This window comes from Saccopteryx leptura, chromosome 4 (genome assembly GCF_036850995.1).
Source record: "Saccopteryx leptura isolate mSacLep1 chromosome 4, mSacLep1_pri_phased_curated, whole genome shotgun sequence".
In the NCBI taxonomy this organism is placed as follows: Eukaryota; Metazoa; Chordata; class Mammalia; order Chiroptera; family Emballonuridae; genus Saccopteryx; species Saccopteryx leptura.
Window position 1 is genome coordinate 221,521,506 of NC_089506.1, and position 20,859 is coordinate 221,542,364.

Genomic DNA, 20,859 nt, shown 5'->3' on the forward strand with positions numbered 1-20,859 from the left:
CTAGCTGTGACTCGCTCTCGGGTGTTTGCCAGCCGTGTGCTGGAATGAACTCGCTGTGGTCGGAGAGAATTCCTCGTCCAGGTCATCATGCAGCTGGCTGTCACCCTTCTCCGCTCACCTCCTCCCTTTCTCCTTGAACAACCCAGTGCAGACTTAAAGACAAAAACAAAAACATCCTGTAGAAGTTTTAGTTTCTACCTGATAGTTTTCCTTTTCTTTCTTTCTTTCTTTCTTTCTTTCTTTCTTTCTTTCTTTCTTTCTTTCTTTCTTTCTTTCTTTCTTTTTTAGAGTGAGAGAGGCAGGAAGGGAGATGAGAAGCATCCACTCGTAGTAGAGTCACTTTAGTTGTTCATTGATTGGTTCTCATATGTGCCTTGACCAGGGGGCTCCAGCCGCACCAGTGACCCCTTACTCAAGCCAGCAATCTTCGGCTCAAGCCAGTGACCTTTGGGCTCAAGCCAGCGACCCCGTGCTCAGACTGGTCAGCCCTTGCTCAGAGTGGCAACCTCGTGGTTCGAACCCGGGTCCTCAGCGTCCTAGGCCAACACTATCCACTGTGCCACTGCCTGGTCAGGCTAGTGTTGTTGATTTTTAAATTGATTTTTCTGTTCTCTTGCATTTGTCTCTGCTCGAATCTTTTATTATTTTTGTTTTTTTTTTGCTATTACTGAGTTTAGTTTCTTTTTTCTAGTTCCTTAATGTGTCCAGTTAGGCTACTGATGTGAGATACTTTTCTTTAATGTCTTCATTTACAGCTGTACATTTTCCTCTAAGAAGTGTTTTTGATGTGTCCCATAAGTTTTTCTGTATAGTGTTTTTATTTTCACTTATTTCAGGGTATTTTCTAGTAAAAATTTTAAATTTATTTATTTCATAGTTATTCTTTTTGTGACAGAGACAGAGAGAGGGACAGATAAGGACAGATAGGGCGAGACAGGAAGGGAGAGAGATGAGAAGCATCAGTTCTTTGTTGTGTCAGGCTGACTTCATAGTTTTTAAACTTAGACTTTTTTGGCTTTTGAGTTGCATAAGAACAGTCTTATATCTGGTTTCATGTTTGTGCATATTTAAATTATGTCATAATAGCTTGACCAGGCGGTGGCACAGTGGATAGAGCGTCGGACTGGGACGCAGAGGATCCAGGTTCAAAACCTCGAGGTCGCCAGCTTGAGCGTGGGCTCATCTGGTTTGAGCAAGGCTCACCAGCAGGGGTGCTGGCTTGAGCAAGGGGTCACTCGCTCTGCTGCAACCCCCCGGGCAAGGCACATATGAGAAAGCAATCAGTGAACAACTAAGGTGCCACAAAGAAGAACAGATGCTTCTCCTCACTGTCCCTTCCTGTCTGTCTCTACCCCGGTCTTCCTCTCTGTCACCACACAGAACAAGCAGTTCAGCACTTGGGGCCAGGGAGAGACACGCAGTAGGCGGTCGACACGGACGGGTTGCTCGTCCTGCCAGTTCACTTGGCTTTCCTGAGCATGTCCACGCTTGCCGTGGGTAAACTTGGGCTCACAGCCCTTGAGGAGGCCACTCGGAGTGACCCAGGAGGTCGCCTCTTTCGGAGATCCGCAACCACGTGTGCTGATGCGCGTACCCCTCTTCCACTGCAGGTTTTCAAGAACCCCTGCGAGGTGGTGACCGTGCTGCTGATCCAGACCCTGGGGGACCTGGCGCCCCCCCTGCCCGCCTGCCTCGGCTCCAGCGTGGAGCGGGCGGGGCCCGAGCTGGAGCTCCCCACGCTGCTGGAGCTGTACGCCACCACCACCCACTTCGCCAAGGGGCTGGAGACGGCGCTGCTGCCCCACGCACGTAATCACTCCTCTCCCGCCCCGTCTGCTCTGCCTGTTCGGGCGACCGCTCTCACAGAGATGGGAGGGATCACTGCTTGCCTTCGCAGCAGCTGTGGAAACTTTCCACAGAATCACGGCCGTGTGGAAGCCGTTGCTGCCTGATACATTCACCTGACAGCCGGGCTGCGCGCTGGTTCGCGCAGTCTGGGCAAGTGCTAGGCCTCGGTGGGGTCGGGAAGGTAGACGAGGTGGGTGGACATTAGCCACCAGCTGCTAGCATAGGTCACTCTGTGAATGGAGTGTCTTCCTTCTAAGTCATCGGTATCTCAGGCAGTTCAACCTACACGTTAGGTTTCAGGGAACAAATGGGTTAGGGGGGCTTTTGTATTTTTCTGAAGTTGGAAATGAGGAGGCAGTCAGACAGACCCCCACGTGCTCCTGACCAGGATCCACCCAGCACGCCCACCAGGGGGCGATGCTCTGCCCATCTGGGGCGTCACTCTGTTGCAACCAGAGCCATTCTAGCACCTGAGGCAGAGGCCACAGAGCCATCCTCAGCGCCCGGGCCATCTTTGCTCCAATGGAGCCTCAGCTGCGGGAGGGGAAGAGAGAGACAGAGAGGAAGGAGAGGGGGAGGGGTGGAGAAGCAGATGGGCGCTTCTCCTGTGTGCCCTGGCTGGGAATCGAACCCAGGACTCCTGCACACTAGGCCGACGCTCTACCACTGAGCCAACCGGCCAGGGCTAGGGGAGCTCTTTTATGTGGCAGCAGTTTTTTTTGTGTGTTTTTTTTTTACAGAGACAGAGAGAGTTAGAGAGAGGGATAGATAGGGACAGACAGGAACGCAGAAAGATGAGAAGCATCAATCATTAGTTTTTTGTTGCAACACCTTAGTTCATTGATTGCTTTCTCATATGTGCCTTGACCACAGGCCTTCAGCAGACCGAGTGACCCCTTGCTGGAGCCAGCGACCTTGGGTCCAAGCTGGTGAGCTTTGCTCAAACCAGATGAGCCTGCGCTCAAGCTGGTGACCTCGGGGTCTCGAACCTGGGTCCTCCACATCCCAGTCCAATGCTCTATCCACTGCGCCACAGCCTGGTCAGGCTATGTGGCAGCAGTTTTGAGGGCAGGGTGTTGCATCAGGACTGAAGGGGACCACGGAGAGCAGGCACCCCGCTGCCATCTGAGAGCAGCCCTCCCTGTCCCCACCGGGCACACGGTGCCCCAGGGGGCTGTGCTTCCCCAGCCGTTGCTCTGTGCTGGAAGCATTGTGACGTGTTAGGTGACACGGACCTCGTGACACGCTGCTGTCAGATGAGGAAACAGTACCTGTGTCACCAGCTAGGCTGCTTCTCTTAGTGACACTTGTGTCACTGCCTCGGACAGCCCAGGGAGTGTGCTTACTGTCCGGGTCCTGGTGACCCGCAGGTGTTGCTGGCACCCCCCTGCTCCGGCCTTGGCCGTGGCAGCTTGCAGGGGCTGGGGTTGTCGAGGCCGCGCGTCCTGCTGGGCTTGTCGAGGCCGCGCGTCCTGCTGGGGGTTGTCGAGGCCGCGCGTCCTGCTGGGGGTTGTCGAGGCCGCGCGTCCTGCTGGGCTTGTCGAGGCCGCGCGTCCTGCTGGGCTTGTCGAGGCCGCGCGTCCTGCTGGGGGTTGTCGAGGCCGCGCGTCCTGCTGGGGTTGTCGAGGCCGCGCGTCCTGCTGGGGTTGTCGAGGCCGCGCGTCCTGCTGGGCTTGTCGAGGCCGCGCGTCCTGCTGGGGCTTGTCGAGGCCGCGCGTCCTGCTGGGGGTTGTCGAGGCCGCGCGTCCTGCTGGGCTTGTCGAGGCCGCGCCTCCTGCTGGGGGTTGTCGAGGCCGCGCGTCCTGCTGGGGTTGTCGAGGCCGCGCGTCCTGCTGGGCTTGTCGAGGCCGCGCGTCCTGCTGGGGGTTGTCGAGGCCGCGCGTCCTGCTGGGGGTTGTCGAGGCCGCGCGTCCTGCTGGGGGTTGTCGAGGCCGCGCGTCCTGCTGGGCTTGTCGAGGCCGCGCGTCCTGCTGGGCTTGTCGAGGCCGCGCGTCCTGCTGGGCTTGTCGAGGCCGCGCGTCCTGCTGGGCTTGTCGAGGCCGCGCGTCCTGCTGGGGTTGTCGAGGCCGCGCGTCCTGCTGGGGTTGTCGAGGCCACGCGTCCTGCTGGGGTTGTCGAGGCCACGCGTCCTGCTGGGGTTGTCGAGGCCGCGCGCCCTGCTGGGGCTGAGCAGGAGGGAGGCAGTCCAGGCGCAGGGCCTCCCCCCGCTGCCGTGGACGGCACTGAGGGTGGGGGGTGCAGGCGCTCCCTGACCGTGGCCCTGGAGAGTGTTAATGATCACGCTTGCAATTTTCCAAAAGCTTTTTTTTTAATTTAAACATACTGTGGAAACACAAAAGTAGAATAAAAATGAGCCATAACGTCATCACTCGGGGTTTCCTCCCAGTGACTCCGATGTCAGGACGGGTTTTTCACAGACACACGTGTACTTTGTGCACACACACGCATGTGTGTATGTTTTAAATATTGGTTGTGTACTATATTCTCTTTCCTTGCTTAAAATAAATGAGGAGACTTTTCTTATATCATTAAATGTTTAATGACCATAACTATGGGTTACTATAATTTTTTATTCTTGGAACAGTTTCTGTCGAAAAACAAGAAATCACTCTGAGACTGATGGGGATGTGTCAGAAAGACACAGGTGCCAGCCTGAAGGAGCCCCCACGGACCAAACTTGAAAATATTATTTTTTTAAAGATTTTTTTTTAACTTGTTGATCTTAGAGAGAGAGAGAGAGAAGGGGGAGGAGCAGGAAGCATCAACTCATAGTAGTTGCTTCACATATGTGCCTTGACCAGGCAAGCCCGGGGTTTGAACCGGCAACCTCAATGTTCCAGGCCGATACTCTACCCACGGCGCCACCAGGGGTCAGGCCAGGTTTGAAATGAATAATGGCAATAATGAATGAAAACAATGCATAAAAAAGAGTTCATGCATTCATTGTGATAGTAAAGAGAGACAAAGAAAGGAAATCCCCTTCTTTACTAAGGAAGGCCAGCCCCTTGATGTGGAATTAGAAGTAGCGTTAGTATTCAGGCAGGGGTGCCGGGGTCCCTGGCAGAGGCTCCGCTGACAAGGTGAATCGCTGTGTCCTAGAATGTGCCCATTTAAATTTTTGATAGAAAGCTTCGCATTTATGTCACTGCCCAGGGGTTTTGGGAAGGCGCGGTGCCTGGGCCCGTTCTGTCCCGGCCTGTCCCGGCCTGGGGCAGCGTCTGCAGAGCCTTCTTTGCGTACTGGTGCTTGGACTCGACTGATGAGAGTCCCTCCTTTGATGGGGGTCTTTTTTTTTTTTTTTTTTTTTACAGAGACAGAGAGAGAGTCAGAGAGAGGGATAGACAGGGACAGACAGACAGGAATGGAGAGAAATGAGAAGCATCAATCATTAGTTTTTCATTGCACGTTGCAACACCTTAGTTCTTCATTGATTGCTTTCTCATATGTGCCTTGACTGTGGGCCTTCAGCAGACCAAGTGACCCCTTGTTGGACCCAGCGACCTTGGGTTCAAGCTGGTGGGCTTTTCCTCAAACCAGATGAACCCGCGCTCAAGCTGGTGACCTCGGGGTCTCGAACCTGGGTCCTCTGCTATCCACTGCGCCACCGCCTGGTCAGGCTTTTTTTTTTCTTTTTGACTTGAAATAATTTTTATTTTTCAATTACACTATGAAGGGGTTTATGACTGCCGTGCGTTGTGGGGCCCAGTGGGTGGGGTCTGTAGTAGTTAGTGCTGGAGACCAGTGTCAGCCACCGTCCAAACACGCTGGACAGTGAGGGCAGCCCCCGCGGCCAGGGGCAGCCGCCCGCCCGTGAGTGTGGCCAGCCTGCGCTGAGGCAGGGAGGTCCCAGGACCTGTTGTCCGGTCGCTCTCCAGAGCTGGTGTCCGAGTCTGCGCTCACAGTGCCCTCTCGTGTCCCCTTCCCCGCAGGGGAGCACAACCCGGTGAAGGTGGCGGAGCTGGTGGCCGCTGTGTACGGGCCATACAAGCCCTACCAGCTCAAGTACGGCGAGATGGAAGCCAAGCACCTCCTCATCCAGCTCAGCGCAGTGCCTCTGGTAATGTCCCCACACGGCCCCGGGTCCCCAGATCAGCGCAGTGCCTCTGGTAATGTCCCCACACGGCCCCGGGTCCCCAGATCAGCGCAGTGCCTCTGGTAATGTCCCCACACGGCCCCGGGTCCCTTGGGCCAGCCCTTGGCGGGGCACAGGGGTGTGGGGGGCAGACACCGGAGCAGGTGTGAGGTGGAGGACGGAGTGGGAGCAGATGTGCGGAACCGGCTCTGAGGGCCTCCTGGGCTCTTGGGAGCGTGCTTTTCTGCCGGGGGTAAAGCGAGACCAGAGATGCGCTCCCAGTTTTCTCGTGGACATCCCAGTACAGAGCTAGCCCAGCGGGAGCTTCCTCTGGGTGGGCGTGGGTCGACTGTCTCTCTGATTGAATAGTTTCTTTTTCTGGCAGTCTTGTTTGAGGCAGATAAGCAGGGGCCCAGCTGCCGGACAGTGGGGACAGGGCGCTAGGGCAGTCTGTGTGTGGGCACTGGGTGGGTGTGGGGGAGAGAGGTCCTGTCCGGAGCACTAGGTGGTCTGCGTGTGGGCACTGGGTGGGTGTGTGGGGGAGAGGTCCTGTCCGGAGCACTAGGCGGTCTGCGTGTGGGCACTGGGTGGGTGTGGGGGAGAGAGGTCCTGTCCGGAGCACTAGGTGGTCTGCGTGTGGGCACTGGGTGGGTGTGGGGGAGAGAGGTCCTGTCCGGGGCACTGGGTGGGTGTGGGGGAGAGAGGTCCTGTCCGGGGCACTGGGTGGGTGTGGGGGAGAGAGGTCCTGTCCGGGGCACTGGGTGGGTGTGGGGGAGAGGGGTCCTGTCCGGAGCACTAGGTGGTCTGCGTGTGGGCACTGGGTGGGTGTGGGGGAGAGAGGTCCTGTCCGGGGCACTGGGTGGGTGTGGGGGAGAGAGGTCCTGTCCGGAGCACTAGGTGGTCTGCGTGTGGGCACTGGGTGGGTGTGGGGGAGAGGGGTCCTGTCCGGAGCACTAGGTGGTCTGCGTGTGGGCACTGGGTGGGTGTGTGGGGGAGAGGGGTCCTGTCTGGAGCACTAGGTGGTCTGTGTGTGGGCACTGGGTGGGTGTGGGGGAGAGAGGTCCTGTCCGGAGCACTAGGTGGTCTGTGTGTGGGCACTGGGTGGGCGTGGGGGAGAGAGGTCCTGTCCGGAGCACTAGGTGGTCTGTGTGTGGGCACTGGGTGGGCGTGGGGGAGAGAGGTCCTGTCCGGAGCACTAGGTGGTCTGTGTGTGGGCACTGGGTGGGTGTGGGGGAGAGGGGTCCTATCTGGAGCACTAGGGTGGTCTGCGTGTGGGCACTGGGTGGGCGTGGGGGAGAGAGGTCCTGTCCGGAGCACTAGGTGGTCTGCGTGTGGGCACTGGGTGGGTGTGGGGGAGAGGGGTCCTGTCCGGAGCACTAGGTGGTCTGCGTGTGGGCACTGGGTGGGTGTGGGGGAGAGAGGTCCTGTCTGGAGCGCTAGGTGGTCTGCGTGTGGGCACTGGGTGGGTGTGGGGGAGAGAGGTCCTGTCCGGAGCACTAGGTGGTCTGCGTGTGGGCACTGGGTGGGTGTGTGGGGGAGAGGGGTCCTGTCTGGAGCGCTAGGTGGTCTGCGTGTGGGCACTGGGTGGGTGTGGGGGAAAGAGGTCCTGTCCGGAGCACTAGGTGGTCTGCGTGTGGGCACTGGGTGGGTGTGGGGGAGAGAGGTCCTGTCCGGGGCACTAGGCGGTCTGCGTGTGGGCACTGGGTGGGTGTGGGGGAGAGGGGTCCTGTCCGGGGCACTAGGTGGTCTGCGTGTGGGCACTGGGTGGGTGTGGGGGAGAGGGGTCCTGTCCGGAGCACTGGGTGGTCTACGTGTGGGCACTGGGTGGGTGTGGGGGAGAGAGGTCCTGTCCGGAGCACTAGGTGGTCTGCGTGTGGGCACTGGGTGGGTGTGGGGGAGAGAGGTCCTGTCCGGGGCACTAGGTGGTCTGCGTGTGGGCACTGGGTGGGTGTGGGGGAGAGAGGTCCTGTCCGGGGCTGATACCAGGTTGTCTTGTGGGAGGCAAGTTGACATTTAGGAGATCCTACGATAACTGAACTCGCTGGCCTTCCCCAGTGTCCCCTTTTCCTGGACAGTCTGTCCTGCTTCAGCCACACTCTTGTCCCCGAAGGAGCGAGGCATTTTCTTGTCATGGCATTCTTTTGGAATGTCTGAATCAGGGAGTTTGAGTCCTAGCTTGAGACCCAGAAGGGGGTGTCCTCTCAGTCACAGGGGTGACAGTGTAAGGGTGAGCGTTAGGATTCCATCGTGCTTTTCGGGGGGGGGGGTCATTTCTGCGATCCCACCGGCCACTTAGACCGTCCTGCTCAGCTCAGGCTCGTGAAGAGCTGTCACAGTTGGGGACTGCATTTCTGATGTCCCTTGTCAGTGGTTTTTCTGGGGTGAGGAGGCTTGGAAGCCTCCCCTGTCAGTGCGGTCGGTTCATTTGTTCTCGAGTCTGAGGCGCTGCTGTCTCACCAGGAGCACGGGGAAGTCATTGACTGCGTGCAGGAGCTGAGCCACTCTGTGGGCAAGCTCTTTGGCCTGGCGACCGCGGCGGTGGACAGATGCGTCCGATTCACCAACGGCCTGGGGACCTGCGGCCTGCTGACAGCCTTGAAGTCCCTCTTTGCCAAGTAAGGCGGGGGAGGGGTCAGGGCCACATGGGTGGGCGGTGCTGTCTGTCCCCCTAGAAATGTGCGTGTGTCCCTGTGCCTGCTCTGAACCCTGGAGGAGGGGAGTCAGGGCCACATGGGTGGGCGGTGCTGTCTGTCCCCCTAGAAATGTGCGTGTGTCCCTGTGCCTGCTCTGAACCCTGGAGGAGGGGAGTCAGGGCCACATGGGTGGGCGGTGCTGTCTGTCCCCCTAGAAATGTGCGTGTGTCCCCGTGCCTGCTCTGAACCCTGGAGGAGGGGGCGTCAGGGCCACATGGGTGGGCAGTGCTGTCTGTCCCCCTAGAAATGTGCGTGTGTCCCCGTGCCTGCTCTGAACCCTGGAGGAGGGGGCGTCAGGGCCACATGGGTGGGCGGTGCTGTCTGTCCCCCTAGAAATGTGCGTGTGTCCCCGTGCCTGCTCTGACCCCTGGAGGAGGGGAGTCAGGGCCACATGGGTGGGCGGTGCTGTCTGTCCCCCTAGAAATGTGCGTGTGTCCCCGTGCCTGCTCTGAACCCTGGAGGAGGGGAGTCAGGGCCACATGGGTGGGCGGTGCTGTCTGTCCCCCTAGAAATGTGCGTGTGTCCCCGTGCCTGCTCTGAACCCTGGAGGAGGGGGCGTCAGGGCCACATGGGTGGGCGGTGCTGTCTGTCCCCCTAGAAATGTGCGTGTGTCCCCATGCCTGCTCTGAACCCTGGAGGAGGGGGCGTCAGGGCCACATGGGTGGGCGGTGCTGTCTGTCCCCCTAGAAATGTGCGTGTGTCCCCGTGCCTGCTCTGACCCCTGGAGGAGGGGAGTCAGGGCCACATGGGTGGGCGGTGCTGTCTGTCCCCCTAGAAATGTGCGTGTGTCCCCGTGCCTGCTCTGAACCCTGGAGGAGGGGAGTCAGGGCCACATGGGTGGGCGGTGCTGTCTGTCCCCCTAGAAATGTGCGTGTGTCCCTGTGCCTGCTCTGAACCCTGGAGGAGGGGAGTCAGGGCCACATGGGTGGGCGGTGCTGTCTGTCCCCCTAGAAATGTGCGTGTGTCCCCGTGCCTGCTCTGACCCCTGGAGTAGCACTCCCTGCTGAGCCCGAGGGGACGTGCCTAAGGATGTTCGCTGTGACCCTGCGTGTGGTGCTGGAGCGCGAGCATCCTGAGTGTCCTCAGAGGGCAGTGGCTGCGTGAGGTGTGGTGTCCTCACCCGGGAGCTCTGGGCGGCACCTGAGGCATTGGTTGCATCTACACTGCCGACACGCTTATGTCTCAGAAATACTGTTGAGTGGTCGGAAACCAGTTGCAGAATGACCGGTAAAGCCTCGTACTTCACGTGAAAAGAGCATACAAACTCGGGTCACTTTCTGCAGCGGTTCGGAACACAGTTTCTGTGAAGAACCAGACGGTAAATGTTTCTGGCTTCCGGCCTTGTGGTCAGTAGAGACCTTTGTGTCACTCACCTCAGTAATCTGGGCGCAGAGTTGGATGACATGTAAATGAGTGGGTGTGGCTACATTCTAGTGTAGCTTCATTTACAAAAACCACAGGTGCCATCCCCTGTTCTGGGTCCTTTTTTTGTACTTTAAAATGCATTGTAGCCTGACCTGTGGTGGCGTAGTGGGATAAAGCGTCAACCTGGAACACTGAGGTCGCTGGTTCGAAACCTTGGGCTTGCCTGGTCAAGGCACATATGGGAGTTGATGCTTCTTGCTCCTCCCCCTTCTTTCTCTCTCTCTCTCTCACTCCTCTCTCTCTAAAAAATCAATAAATAAAATATTTTAAAAAAATGCACTGTATGTTCCAGCTCAGTGGTAGCGCGTGAGCCCGGCATGTGGATGTCCCAGGTTTGATTCCTGGCCAGGGCACACAGGGGAAGCAGCTGTCTGCTTCTCCACCCCGCCCCCTCCCCCTCTCTCTTTCTCTTCTCCTCCTGCAGCCATGGCTCGGTGGGTAGCATGAGTTGGCCCAGGTGTTGAGGTTGGTGCTAATAAAATAGTTCGGTTGCTGAGCAGCAGAGCAGCGGCCCCAGATCGGCAGAGCATCACCTGGTAGGGGGTTGCCAGGTGGATACCGGTTGGTCTGGGTGCATGCAGGGAGTCTGTCTCTTTGTCTCCCTGCTTCTCACTTAATAAAAAGTGAATAAGATAAAATGCACTCTACATCCCTGTAAAGTAGGGGCTGGCAAACTCGAGCTCATCAGTCAAATGTGCCCTGCCATCTGTTTTTGGCATCAAGCTTTCTTGGTACACAGCTGCCTCTTTCACTTACCTGTGGCCTGTGCTTCCTTCGCACTGTGAAGGTAGAGTTGAGTAGTTAGGACACAGACCTGTAGAGCTCAGAACCGAGAATGTCTAGAACAGGGGTCCCCAAACTTTTTACACAGGAGGCCAGTTCACTGTCCCTTAGACCGTTGGAGGGCCGCCACATACAGTGCTCCCCTCACTGACCACCAATGGAAGAGGTGCCCCTTCCGGAAGTGCGGTGGGGGCCGCAGTTTGGGGACGCCTGGTCTAGAGCTTACCACAAGCTTTGCTGAGCCCCGCCCTGGCCAGGCGGCTCGGTGGGTTAGAGTGTTGTCTGGACGTGTGGAGCTTGTCGAGTAGCGCCCCAGTCAGGTCCCACACAGGAGCAAATGTTTTCTGTTAGGTTTCTGTCTCTCTAAAACAGGGGTCCCCAAACTTTTTACACAGGGGGCCAGTTCACTGTCCCTCAGACCGTTGGAGGGCCGGACTATAAAAAAAACTATGAACAAATCCCTATGCACACTGCACAGATCTTATTTTAAAGTAAAAGAACAAAACGGGAACAAATATATCATTTAAAATAAAGAACAAGTAAATTTAAATCAACAAACTGACCAGTATTTCAATGGGAACTATGCTCCTCTCACTGACCACCAATGAAAGAGGTGCCCCTTCCGGAAGTGCGGTGGGGGCCGGATAAATGGCCTCAGGGGGCCGCATGTGGCCCGCGGGCCGTAGTTTGGGGACCCCTGCTCTAAAATCAGTCAGCAATTTTTTTTTTTTTTAAAGGAAGCTGGCTGAGCCCTGATGTGGAAAGTTAGGCAACAGACTCAAAACACTCCTTATCTCTGGGGAGATGGGCAAGGACTGGGGTGGTGATCACAGGGGATTTACTTTTATCTCTTAGTTTCTGGGTTTCTTTTTAAATTTTTATTTATTGATTTAGCAGGAGAGGAAGGGAGAAAGACAGAGACAGAACCCTCGAGCTGTTCCCGTGGGTGCCCTGATCGGGGTAGAGCCGGCCCTCTGCGTTCTGGGACGATGCGCTAGTCACCTGAGCTGTCCGGCCAGGGCTCTTAGTTTCTGGGTTTCTAAGAAGGAGCATAAGTTCACACATTTCTTATATAATTAAAAATATAAAGTAAAAAATAAAAGTATGTGAACATACGCTAAGTGAAGGAGGCTAGCCCCGGGAGACCCCGTCAGACGATCCCGTCGATACGAAGCGACAGGAAACCGGCAGGGCGGGAAGACCTCTCTGCTGGTGGTTGCCTGAGGCTGGGTGGGAGCAGCACTGGGGAGAGAGGGGCGCCTGCTAAAAGTTACGGGGGTTTGGGGGGGATGAAAATGTTCTGGAGTTGATGGTGGTGACCACTCGGACTATATCAGAAACCGTTGAGTTGTCTAGTATGTTAAGTGGTACAGTTGACTTGTGTGGTATGTGAATTATATCACCACAAAGCTGTTAAAAATTTAGAGAAGGGGGGAGTAAAATGAAGTTTAGTTAGAGAAAAGAGAAGGAAAGAAAGCAACTCAAGGCTGGGTTTCGTGACCTGGTCACGGAGGTGGGGGAGGGGGCCGTCGGGGGTCGCAGCTCCCATGTCTCCAGTTCAGAGACGGGACATTCTTCGGCTCTCCAGGAGACCTTCGCTGGTAGCTTGTGCTGGAGCAAGCCTGCCCTGGGCCTCAAGAAGTTCCTCTTATCGGCTGAAGGAGTTCTGCTCTTGAAAGTCTGGGAGCTCTTGTCATTCCGTAAATACTGAGCATGCCGCTGTGAGCTCTGAGGGTCCTTGGACCCAGCCAGCTCTCTCGGTCACTCTGTGGCAGTCAGCTCCTCCTGAGGGTGGCTCACGGGGCACAGGCTGACGTCCTGCTGAGGACACGTGTCCCCCTCAGCCGGACGCGTGACCAGATGGCCCAGAGGCGCTCCTGTAGGAAGAGACGTGTTGGTGACAAGTTTCATCAGTTGGAATTTGACCTCTTTGCCACCAACTGGGATTCTGTGGATGGAGAGGATTTTTTTGAGATGTAGAAATTTTATTGTAAAAGGAAAACAATGGCTTTAAAACTTTTTTTAAATATAAAAGTTATAAAAGACAAAGTCTTCCTTTCTGCCAACTCTCAGTCCTCCTCTTGAGCAGTGACAAGTTCTGACCGTTCTGCTCTTGGTCTGCTTCTTCCCTCCAGGTTCTCAGTGGTTCTTGTTGATCAGCTTTATTGTATCTTCTCTCCTCCCTGAACACGAGGAGCTGGGCCGCCCGGAGGCTTCTCTCAGTGACGCTTTTTCTCCTAGCGCTCTGTTGCTTACTTTGGTTACTTTGTTTAAAAAAACACACAAACAATACAAATCCACATTAGAAATTCAAACTGAAACCTGGTCACTTACTCTTAGAAGGGGAGATTTTGAAACTACAAAGACAGCTGGTGTTCCCTGACCAGGTGGTGGCACAGTGGATAGAGCATCCAACTGGGATGTGGAGGACCCAGGTTCGAATCCCCGAGGTCACCTGCTTGAGCGCAGGGTCGCTGGCTTGAGTGTGAGATCATAGACATGACCCCATGGTGACTGGCTTGAGCCCAAGGTTGCTGGCTTGAGCAAGGGGTCACTTGCTCTGCTGGAGCCCCCCAGTTAAGGCACATATGAGAAAGCAATCAGTGAACAACTAAAATGCTGCAATGAAGAATTGATGCTTCTCATCTCTCTCCCTTCCTGACTGTCTGTCCCTATTTGCCCCCGTCTCTGTCAAAAAAAAGAAAAAAGACAGCTGGTGTTTGACACGAGGGAAGTCAGGGTGAGGCAGAGCTGTGCAGGGTCAGGCAGGGGTCAGATGAGACAGTGCTCAGCAGTGGGGCGGGCGTAATACTGTGGGCATTAATGGAGGGTGAGCCACCCGGGCACGGGAGAGGCTGCCTGACCGGAACCAGGGTGATGGGACAGAGCAGCTGACAAGGTCTCTCAGAACTTGGGGTTCTGACTGACTGAAGTGTGGGCGCTGCACTGGGGCCCCCAGGGCTCAGACCCTGGCTCTGACGCTCACTGGACAGGACCTGGGGTGGGATCGAGTCCGGGTTCCTTTTCTCTGAGCGAATTGATGAGGATAGAGTCACCTTTCCCGGGGGTGTGGCTGTCACAGGAAGGTGTGTGTGGAACCCTAAGGCAGGGCTCTGACGCTGGCTGTGGGGGAATGGGGAGGTGCGGGCCGGTGTGGGGCGCCCTGGCTCCCCTGCGCCCCAGCTCTGTGGCCTGCCCCCCCCCCCGGCTCTGTCATGGCTGCAGAGATGTGCGTGGGGGCCGGCACGCTCTTACACGTGTGTGTCAGCGTGGCAGGGTGTTGACGCAGCAAGTGAGCCTCCTGCAGCTAGAGCACAGCGTGCTCTCAACACTGCCTTGTCCCTCTGTCCTCGAGGCCTCCTGCTCCCCAAGGACTGCCCCTCCGGAAGGCTGGGGCGTGTGCGGAGGGCGCAGCTGTGGTCAGCGGCCGGTCCGAGGCGGTCTCTGCCTCCTGGCCCCTGACTGGCTTTTCTGTCCAACATGCTGACGCACTGCTTGGGGCTGTGCCTGGGGCCGTTGCGGTCCACTCTCCACACTTCGAGCCTGTGGTTTGGAAGCAAGGGAGGCATAGGCATGACCTCCCGTGAGGCACACAAGTGCTGCAGGTGGAGGGGCACCTTGTGCCCTGAGCACGGCCTCCCAAGGTCATGCACTCACCCGTCCGCGCCCCAGGAACCGAGCCCCCTAGAAGCAGTGCCCACGTCAGCTCTTGGGTCCTGCTCTTCAGACAGCACAGTGTGTCACTGCATTCATGGTGACCTCACGTCACGAGGGCTCCATGGGGAAACGCAGCACGACACCAAGTCCATTTTTAAAACTTTCAACAAAACACTTTGTCGAAAGTTTTGTAATTCTTTTTAGGTTGTTATTGAACTTACTGGGGTGATATTGGCTTATAAAATTATGTAACTTTCAGGTGTACAATTCCACAGTATGTCACCACCAAAGTCAAGTCTCTTTCTGTCACCATATATTTTCTACTCAAGTAATTTAAGTTAGTAATTAAGGTTTAGTAGTTCAGTTTCTCTGCAGGTATATTTTGGAACTATAAAAACATTAAGGAAATTAAGGTATCATGATAATTTCCTTTTTATATAAGAAGAGGGGAGATAGACAGACTCCCAGATGCACCCCAACCAGGATCCACTCAACCACCCCATGTGGGGCCAATGCTCGAATCAACCAAGCTATTTTTAGCAACTGATGCTGATGGGATTGGACCAACCAAGCTATCCTCAGCATCTGGGGCCAAACCAACCAAGCCACTGGCTGCAGGAGGGGAAGAGGGAGAAGAGGGGGAGAAGGAGGTGGAGAGAAGCAGATGGTCGCTTCTCCTGTGTGCCCTGACTGGGGATTGAACCCGGGATGTTCATACTGTGTGCCCTGACTGGGGATTGAACCCGGGATGTTCATACGCTCGGCCAACGTGCTCTCCACTGAGCCAACTGGCCAAGGGCCATGATCATTTCTTTAAAATACTTTTATGACCTTGATATGGCCACTTGACTTTTAGCTCTTTTAACGTCGTTATTGTTTAGAATAAAAAGTCTCTAAATCTGTATTTGTGTGGTTGGTGCTTTGTGGTAACAGCCTTGGGTAACGTAATGGGAAACAGCAGACACGCTAGTGTGCGGTTGGAAAGGCGGGGAGTCGGAGGCCGCTGCGTGCAGACGCCGCGGTCGGTCCTGACAAACAGGAGAGCAAGGACAAGCCGGCCCATCGACAGTGGCCCGGAGCTCTGCGTGGGGCTGACCGTGCGCTTTAAAGGCGGGAAACCGGGCTCCGCAGCACGGAGCTGCTTGCCCGAGGCCGCGGCCCAGTCCTCATTCATTCAGGAGCTATTTCTGCATCTCCTGTGCTGTTCTGGGGACAGGGTCACGAGCTGCTATGGCACAGCGTCCCCCCAGCGCTGCTGGCCTGAGGACAGCCATAGCAGGAAGCACGCACGGGGACAGGCTGTGAGGGGAAGTGCGCGGTGGGCGGGGACAAGGCACAGGCCGGGGGGCTTCAGCGGGGAACCGAGTGGTTGTGCCATCGACGGCTCCTGCCGGGGTGGAGCCTGGCTGCTCACTCCCAGTCCGGGGCTCAGAGCAGCAAAGGCTCCCTGGGCACCAGCGACCTGCCTTGTTATAAAGGACCGCACCCCAGATTCTGAAAGGCACCGCACCTCACTCCATCTAATTCACGTAGAGATACCAAGTCCAGATGAATTTTGAAGAGTTTTATTAAAGGAGGAGATTTATTAAATATGCCGGCTGCATATAGCTTACATGGGGCAGCACACCCAAATCGTGTGCCCAAAATATTTCAGGGGCTGTTTATATACCCTTGATTGCACACGGGCGGGGGAGAGCATGACATCACGGTACAGCTGACAACATTTGTTTAGGGGACACACAGAAACATTAAGACTTTCAAGGTAACACAATCAGAGATGTTTATAAATCTTTCAGGGTTCCTCTTCCCTCACTAGCCTACAGGTGTGTTACTCTCAGGATTCCAGGGAGGGGGAGGGACTACAATCAATGCAAGGCGGTATATAAATGCTGTCTCCCGTTGAAAGAGAAGTTTCTCGGTTAACCTTTATTTTAGATTTAAAACTAAATGACCCATCGTCTTGCAAGCCAGAAACTTCTACATTCTTCTCCCTCGCTCCCTAAGGAGGGACGGGATAGGAAAGCCTGACCTTTCCTCCTAGAATATCAATGTTAATTTTTCAGCTTTCTGGTACCTTACAACGGCCCTAGAGCATCCCGGGGACGCTGGGTGTTAGAGTGGGACCCGCTGTCTTAGACCAGCTCTCTGAACCACCTTCCAAAGAGATGGATTGCCAGGACAAGGGAGTCATTTCCCTGTGTGGTTTCTCGGCTCCGCCCGCCCGGTGAGAAGACCTTCCTGGGCTCGGCTGTGTGTCGTCTCCCCCGGGAGGGGCCTGAAGCCGCCCTCAAGGTCGCGAGCCCGGTCCAGACTGGATGGTTCCAGAGCCTAGGTCTGGACTGGATGTCCACAGCCCTGTCACCTTGTCCCCCAGGTACTGGACTGGATGTCCACAGCCCTGTCACCTTGTCCCCCAGGTACGTGTCCGATTTCAGCAGCACGCTCCACTCGATCCGGAAGAAGTGCGGGCTGGACGATGCCCCTCCCGGCTCCCTGTTCCAGGAGGACTGGGCCGCCTTCCAGAACTCCATCAGGTGACGTGGGGCGCGGTTACGTGCGGGCCGCTTCGACACGCGTGCTGTCGTGTGTAAGATGACCGGTGTGTTTGTGAGGGGTCGGGGTTTTTTTTCCTCTCACTGCCTTTTTTTTTTTATTTAAGTAAACACTGGACTCTGAAAACAAACCCCTGAACAAAAATCCAACCCAACTAAACACCAAGAAGCCGCCTTTTAAAATAGTTTTAACAAGTTTAAACTTGATGACGTGAATTTGTCATCTTTGGTCTAAGTACCTCAGCGCTTAACGTAGAAAATACCAGGCGGACTGGCTCCTGTCTCTGGGTCCGATGCCGTAGTACCAGCTGTTCGGCCTGCAAAGGACCGTGGACGGTTCCGTGAAAGGCAGTGTGGTGACCCCCCAGAGGTTGTTGACAGCCAGGTCCTGGAGGAGGCTATGTGGCCTGAGAAATCGGACCCTTGATGTGTCCATCCAGCGAGTGTAGTCTGCCTGGCCTGGGCCCGATCTGACCTGTGGACGTGTTTGGTGTGATCACAGCTTTTTAAAAATGTTTGGGTTAGTTGCCAACATTTAAAAACCTGATTTAACATAACCTAGATTTCTCACATCACTTAAAACTCGGAAGCTCCGGCCCCCTTGTCTCAAGGACACGGCCCCCTGGGGTTGGACGTTGAAGCCGCGTGAGACCGGGCGTGCGTCCACTCTGCTGGGCCGCGGGTCCCCTGCCCCCGGGTGGTTTAGCAGCTCTGCCCTCTGAAGCCCGCGTGAGACCGGCGTGCGTACACTCTGCTGGGCTGCGGGTCCCCCGCCCCCGGGTGGTTTAGCAGCTCTGCCCCTCTGAAGCCCACGTGAGACTGGGCGTGCGCACTCTGCTGGGCCGCGGGTCCCCCGCCCCCGGGTGGTTTAGCAGCTCTGCCCTCTGAAGCCCGCGTGAGACTGGGCGTGCGCACTCTGCTGGGCCGTGGGTCCCCCGCCCCCGGGTGGTTTAGCAGCTCTGCCCCTCTGAAGCCCGCGTGAGACCGGGCGTGCGCACACTCTGCTGGGCCGCGGGTCCCCTGCCCCCGGGTGGCTTAGCAGCTCTGCCCTCTGAAGCTCTCTGATCACGGTGCAGTCAGGACCTCCTGGGAGCATTTGGATTACCCCCTCCCCTCCGCCCCGCCAGGGGCTCCAGTCTGGGCTGGGGGTGTTTTGATGAAGTGTGATGTTCTACATGCCCCCCCCCCCCCCCGTCACCCGTGCTGGCACGGAGTATCGGAGCGTGCCTGGGTTCCGTGTACCGCGGCGAGGGGCACTGCACTTTCTCATACGCCTTCCTTGCGATGGAATGTCTAGATACCCTGGTGATGACAGGCACTTTCAGAGGAAGTTAAAAGTTAACGAGGCTTAAGATGTTTTTAATCCTTGGATTTGTCCTGACATTATCGTTTGGTGTGGAAAGACTCGGGAGCTGGAGTCAGAGGCCTTGCATAAAATTACTTGAAAATGAAGATCGTTAAATGCAGCTCTGATGGCCGTTCAGGCTTGTCGCTGGGAAGCAGGCGGCAGGCCCTCCCTGCCCGGCTCACGTGTGTGCGCGGAGGAGGCTCTTCCCGCATCCAGACAGCGCTCTCCTCTGCGCTCGGCAGGGGCAGCATCGGACGCTAAAGAAGGGATTTCAGCTTTTATATTTCTTAAAAGTGTTTCCAGCCCGTTTTCTCAAGGACACAGCCCAAAAAAGCACCTGAGTAGTTTGCACCTGTGAAGTTATTGGAGAGCCTGTGCAGTACAACTGGGGTGCCCAGCAGAGACCAGTGACAGGAGAGGGTTAGGAGGGGGCACCTCTTGTCTAACGGTAATCACTAACGAACGGCACCCCCCAGGCAGGCCGGCAGAGGGTTAGCTGCTTCCCCAGAGCGCAGCACACCGCAGGCGTGAATAGCTGAGAGTTTTTATGAATGAGACAATGTTTGAGCGTCCAGGTTGACACTCCAAACACTTGCCCTTAAGTGCTTTCTGTTTTGTTAGGATCATCGCCACCTGCGGAGAGCTCTTGAGGCAGTGCGGGGACTTCGAGCAGCAGCTGGCGAACAGGTGAGGAGAGAGCCAGGTGTGGCCCTGGGTTCTCCTGGGGAAGAACTCGACACAGCACACGGGAACCATAGCTTAGGGTCACACTGAAGCCACCTTGTTCAAGGACTGTCTGGACCTCGATACACGGTGTCACTGTTGTTCTCATTAAACATCTGTTGAACTCCGAGAAGGGGCCAGGCTCTGACCTGCTTGGCCGCGGTCACGGCATTTTGAGGAGATTTGGACGCTGCAGCCTGAATGGGGACAGTACATGTCACCTCCAGATTATGGCCGGGCTGGATGCCCCTCTTGTTTGTACGTCAGTTACGGGGCCTGAAGAGGAATTTCCCCACAGAAAAGGTGTTGATAGGTGGTAGCTGGTCTCCTGGGCAGCCCAATCGGGATTCACCCCGCCAGCCTGCCTTCTGGGCTCTGCAGCGACCTCGGTGCTGCCCACCTGCCCGGGGCAAGTCCCCTCTGCCCCTTGCTCTGCTCTGATACTCGCCAGGGCCTGACGTTGCCCCGGCGTGCCTCACAGCCGGCCCCCGGCCTCTGGCCCCCTTCCGTCCAGCTGGGCCTCTCCTTTCCCCTGGCCCGGCTAAGCCCCGCTCCTCCGGATTCGGGGAGAAGCCCGGTCCAGACAGCTGTGCAGCCCAGCGGCACGCCCTCTCCTCTCAGACAACTCGTTACCCAGAGCAGCCGTTGCAGCCTTCCTCATCTCATGGCACACGGGAACTAAACGCTAAAATTCACTGCCACTCCAAAAAAAAATACATATTTTTTGCCAATCTGAGGATACAGAGGTCAGAGCCCCTGACTAAGTAGTTGGCCGCCGCTGCACAGTGGCTGAAGATTGCTGTCCGGAAGTGCTGTCTGTGGGAGGGCTCCGGTGTGCGGTGAGAACGGGCGGGTGCTGGGGGCCTCCAGGGGCCGGGGAGGGCAGAGCTGTGTTTATCTGCCGTTTTCAAAATACTGGTTTGGTTTTTATTGTAGTGCACACTATTCTGACACTTTAACCTGGAATCTCTTAATACTTGAAACATTCCCACCATATCTGTTCTTCAACTTGGATGGCAGGCCGAGGGCTGACCTCCCTAAGGCCAGAGACCAGGTTGTCATTCCAAGGATAGTTAGTGAGCCTGACAGGTGGTGATGTAGAGAAGAGAACATTGACCCAGAATGCTGAGGTCCCTGGTTCAAAACCCTGAGGTCGCCAGCTTGAGCGCGAGATCATCGGCATGATCCCAAGGTCGCTGGCTTGAAGCCCAAAGTCGCTGCCTTGAGCAAGGGGTCACTGGCTCAGCTTGAGTTCCCTGGTCAAGGCACGTATGAGAAAGCAATAACTAAAATGCCACAACTACAAGTTGATGCCTCTCATCTCTCTCCCTTCCTGTCTGGGTTTTTTTTTGTTTTTGTTTTTGCATTTTTCTGACGTTGGAAACGGGGATGCAGTCAGACTCCCGCATGTGCCCGACTGGGATCCACCCGGCATGCCCACCAGGGGGCGATGCTCTGCCCATCTGGGGCATTGCTCTATTGCAACCAGAGCCATTCTAGCACCTGAGGCAGAGGCCACAGAGCCATCCTCAGTACCCGGGCCAACCTTGCTCCAATGGAGCCTTGGCTGCGGGAGGAGAAGAGAGAGACAGAGAGGAAGGAGAGAGGGAGGGGTGGAGAAGCAGATGGGCGCTTCTCCTGTGTGCCCTGGCTGGGAATCAAACCCGGGACTCCTGCACGCCAGGCTGATGCTCTACCACTGAGCCAACCTGCCAGGGCCTCCTGTCTCTTTCTTAAAAAAAAAAATTATTGAGCACC

General features: G+C 56.3%; 1 protein-coding gene across 1 annotated transcript in view; it reads left to right on the forward strand.

Moving 5' to 3' along the window:
* The window catches only part of COG7 (component of oligomeric golgi complex 7), a 53,670-nt gene that overhangs the window by 15,693 nt on the left and 17,118 nt on the right, over positions 1-20,859 (forward strand). The window contains exons 7-11 of the mRNA XM_066383408.1: positions 1,611-1,809; positions 5,778-5,905; positions 8,381-8,535; positions 16,896-17,012; positions 19,000-19,065. Of these exons, the coding sequence (XP_066239505.1) occupies positions 1,611-1,809; positions 5,778-5,905; positions 8,381-8,535; positions 16,896-17,012; positions 19,000-19,065 (665 nt within the window). The remainder of the gene's footprint in view (positions 1-1,610; positions 1,810-5,777; positions 5,906-8,380; positions 8,536-16,895; positions 17,013-18,999; positions 19,066-20,859) is intronic.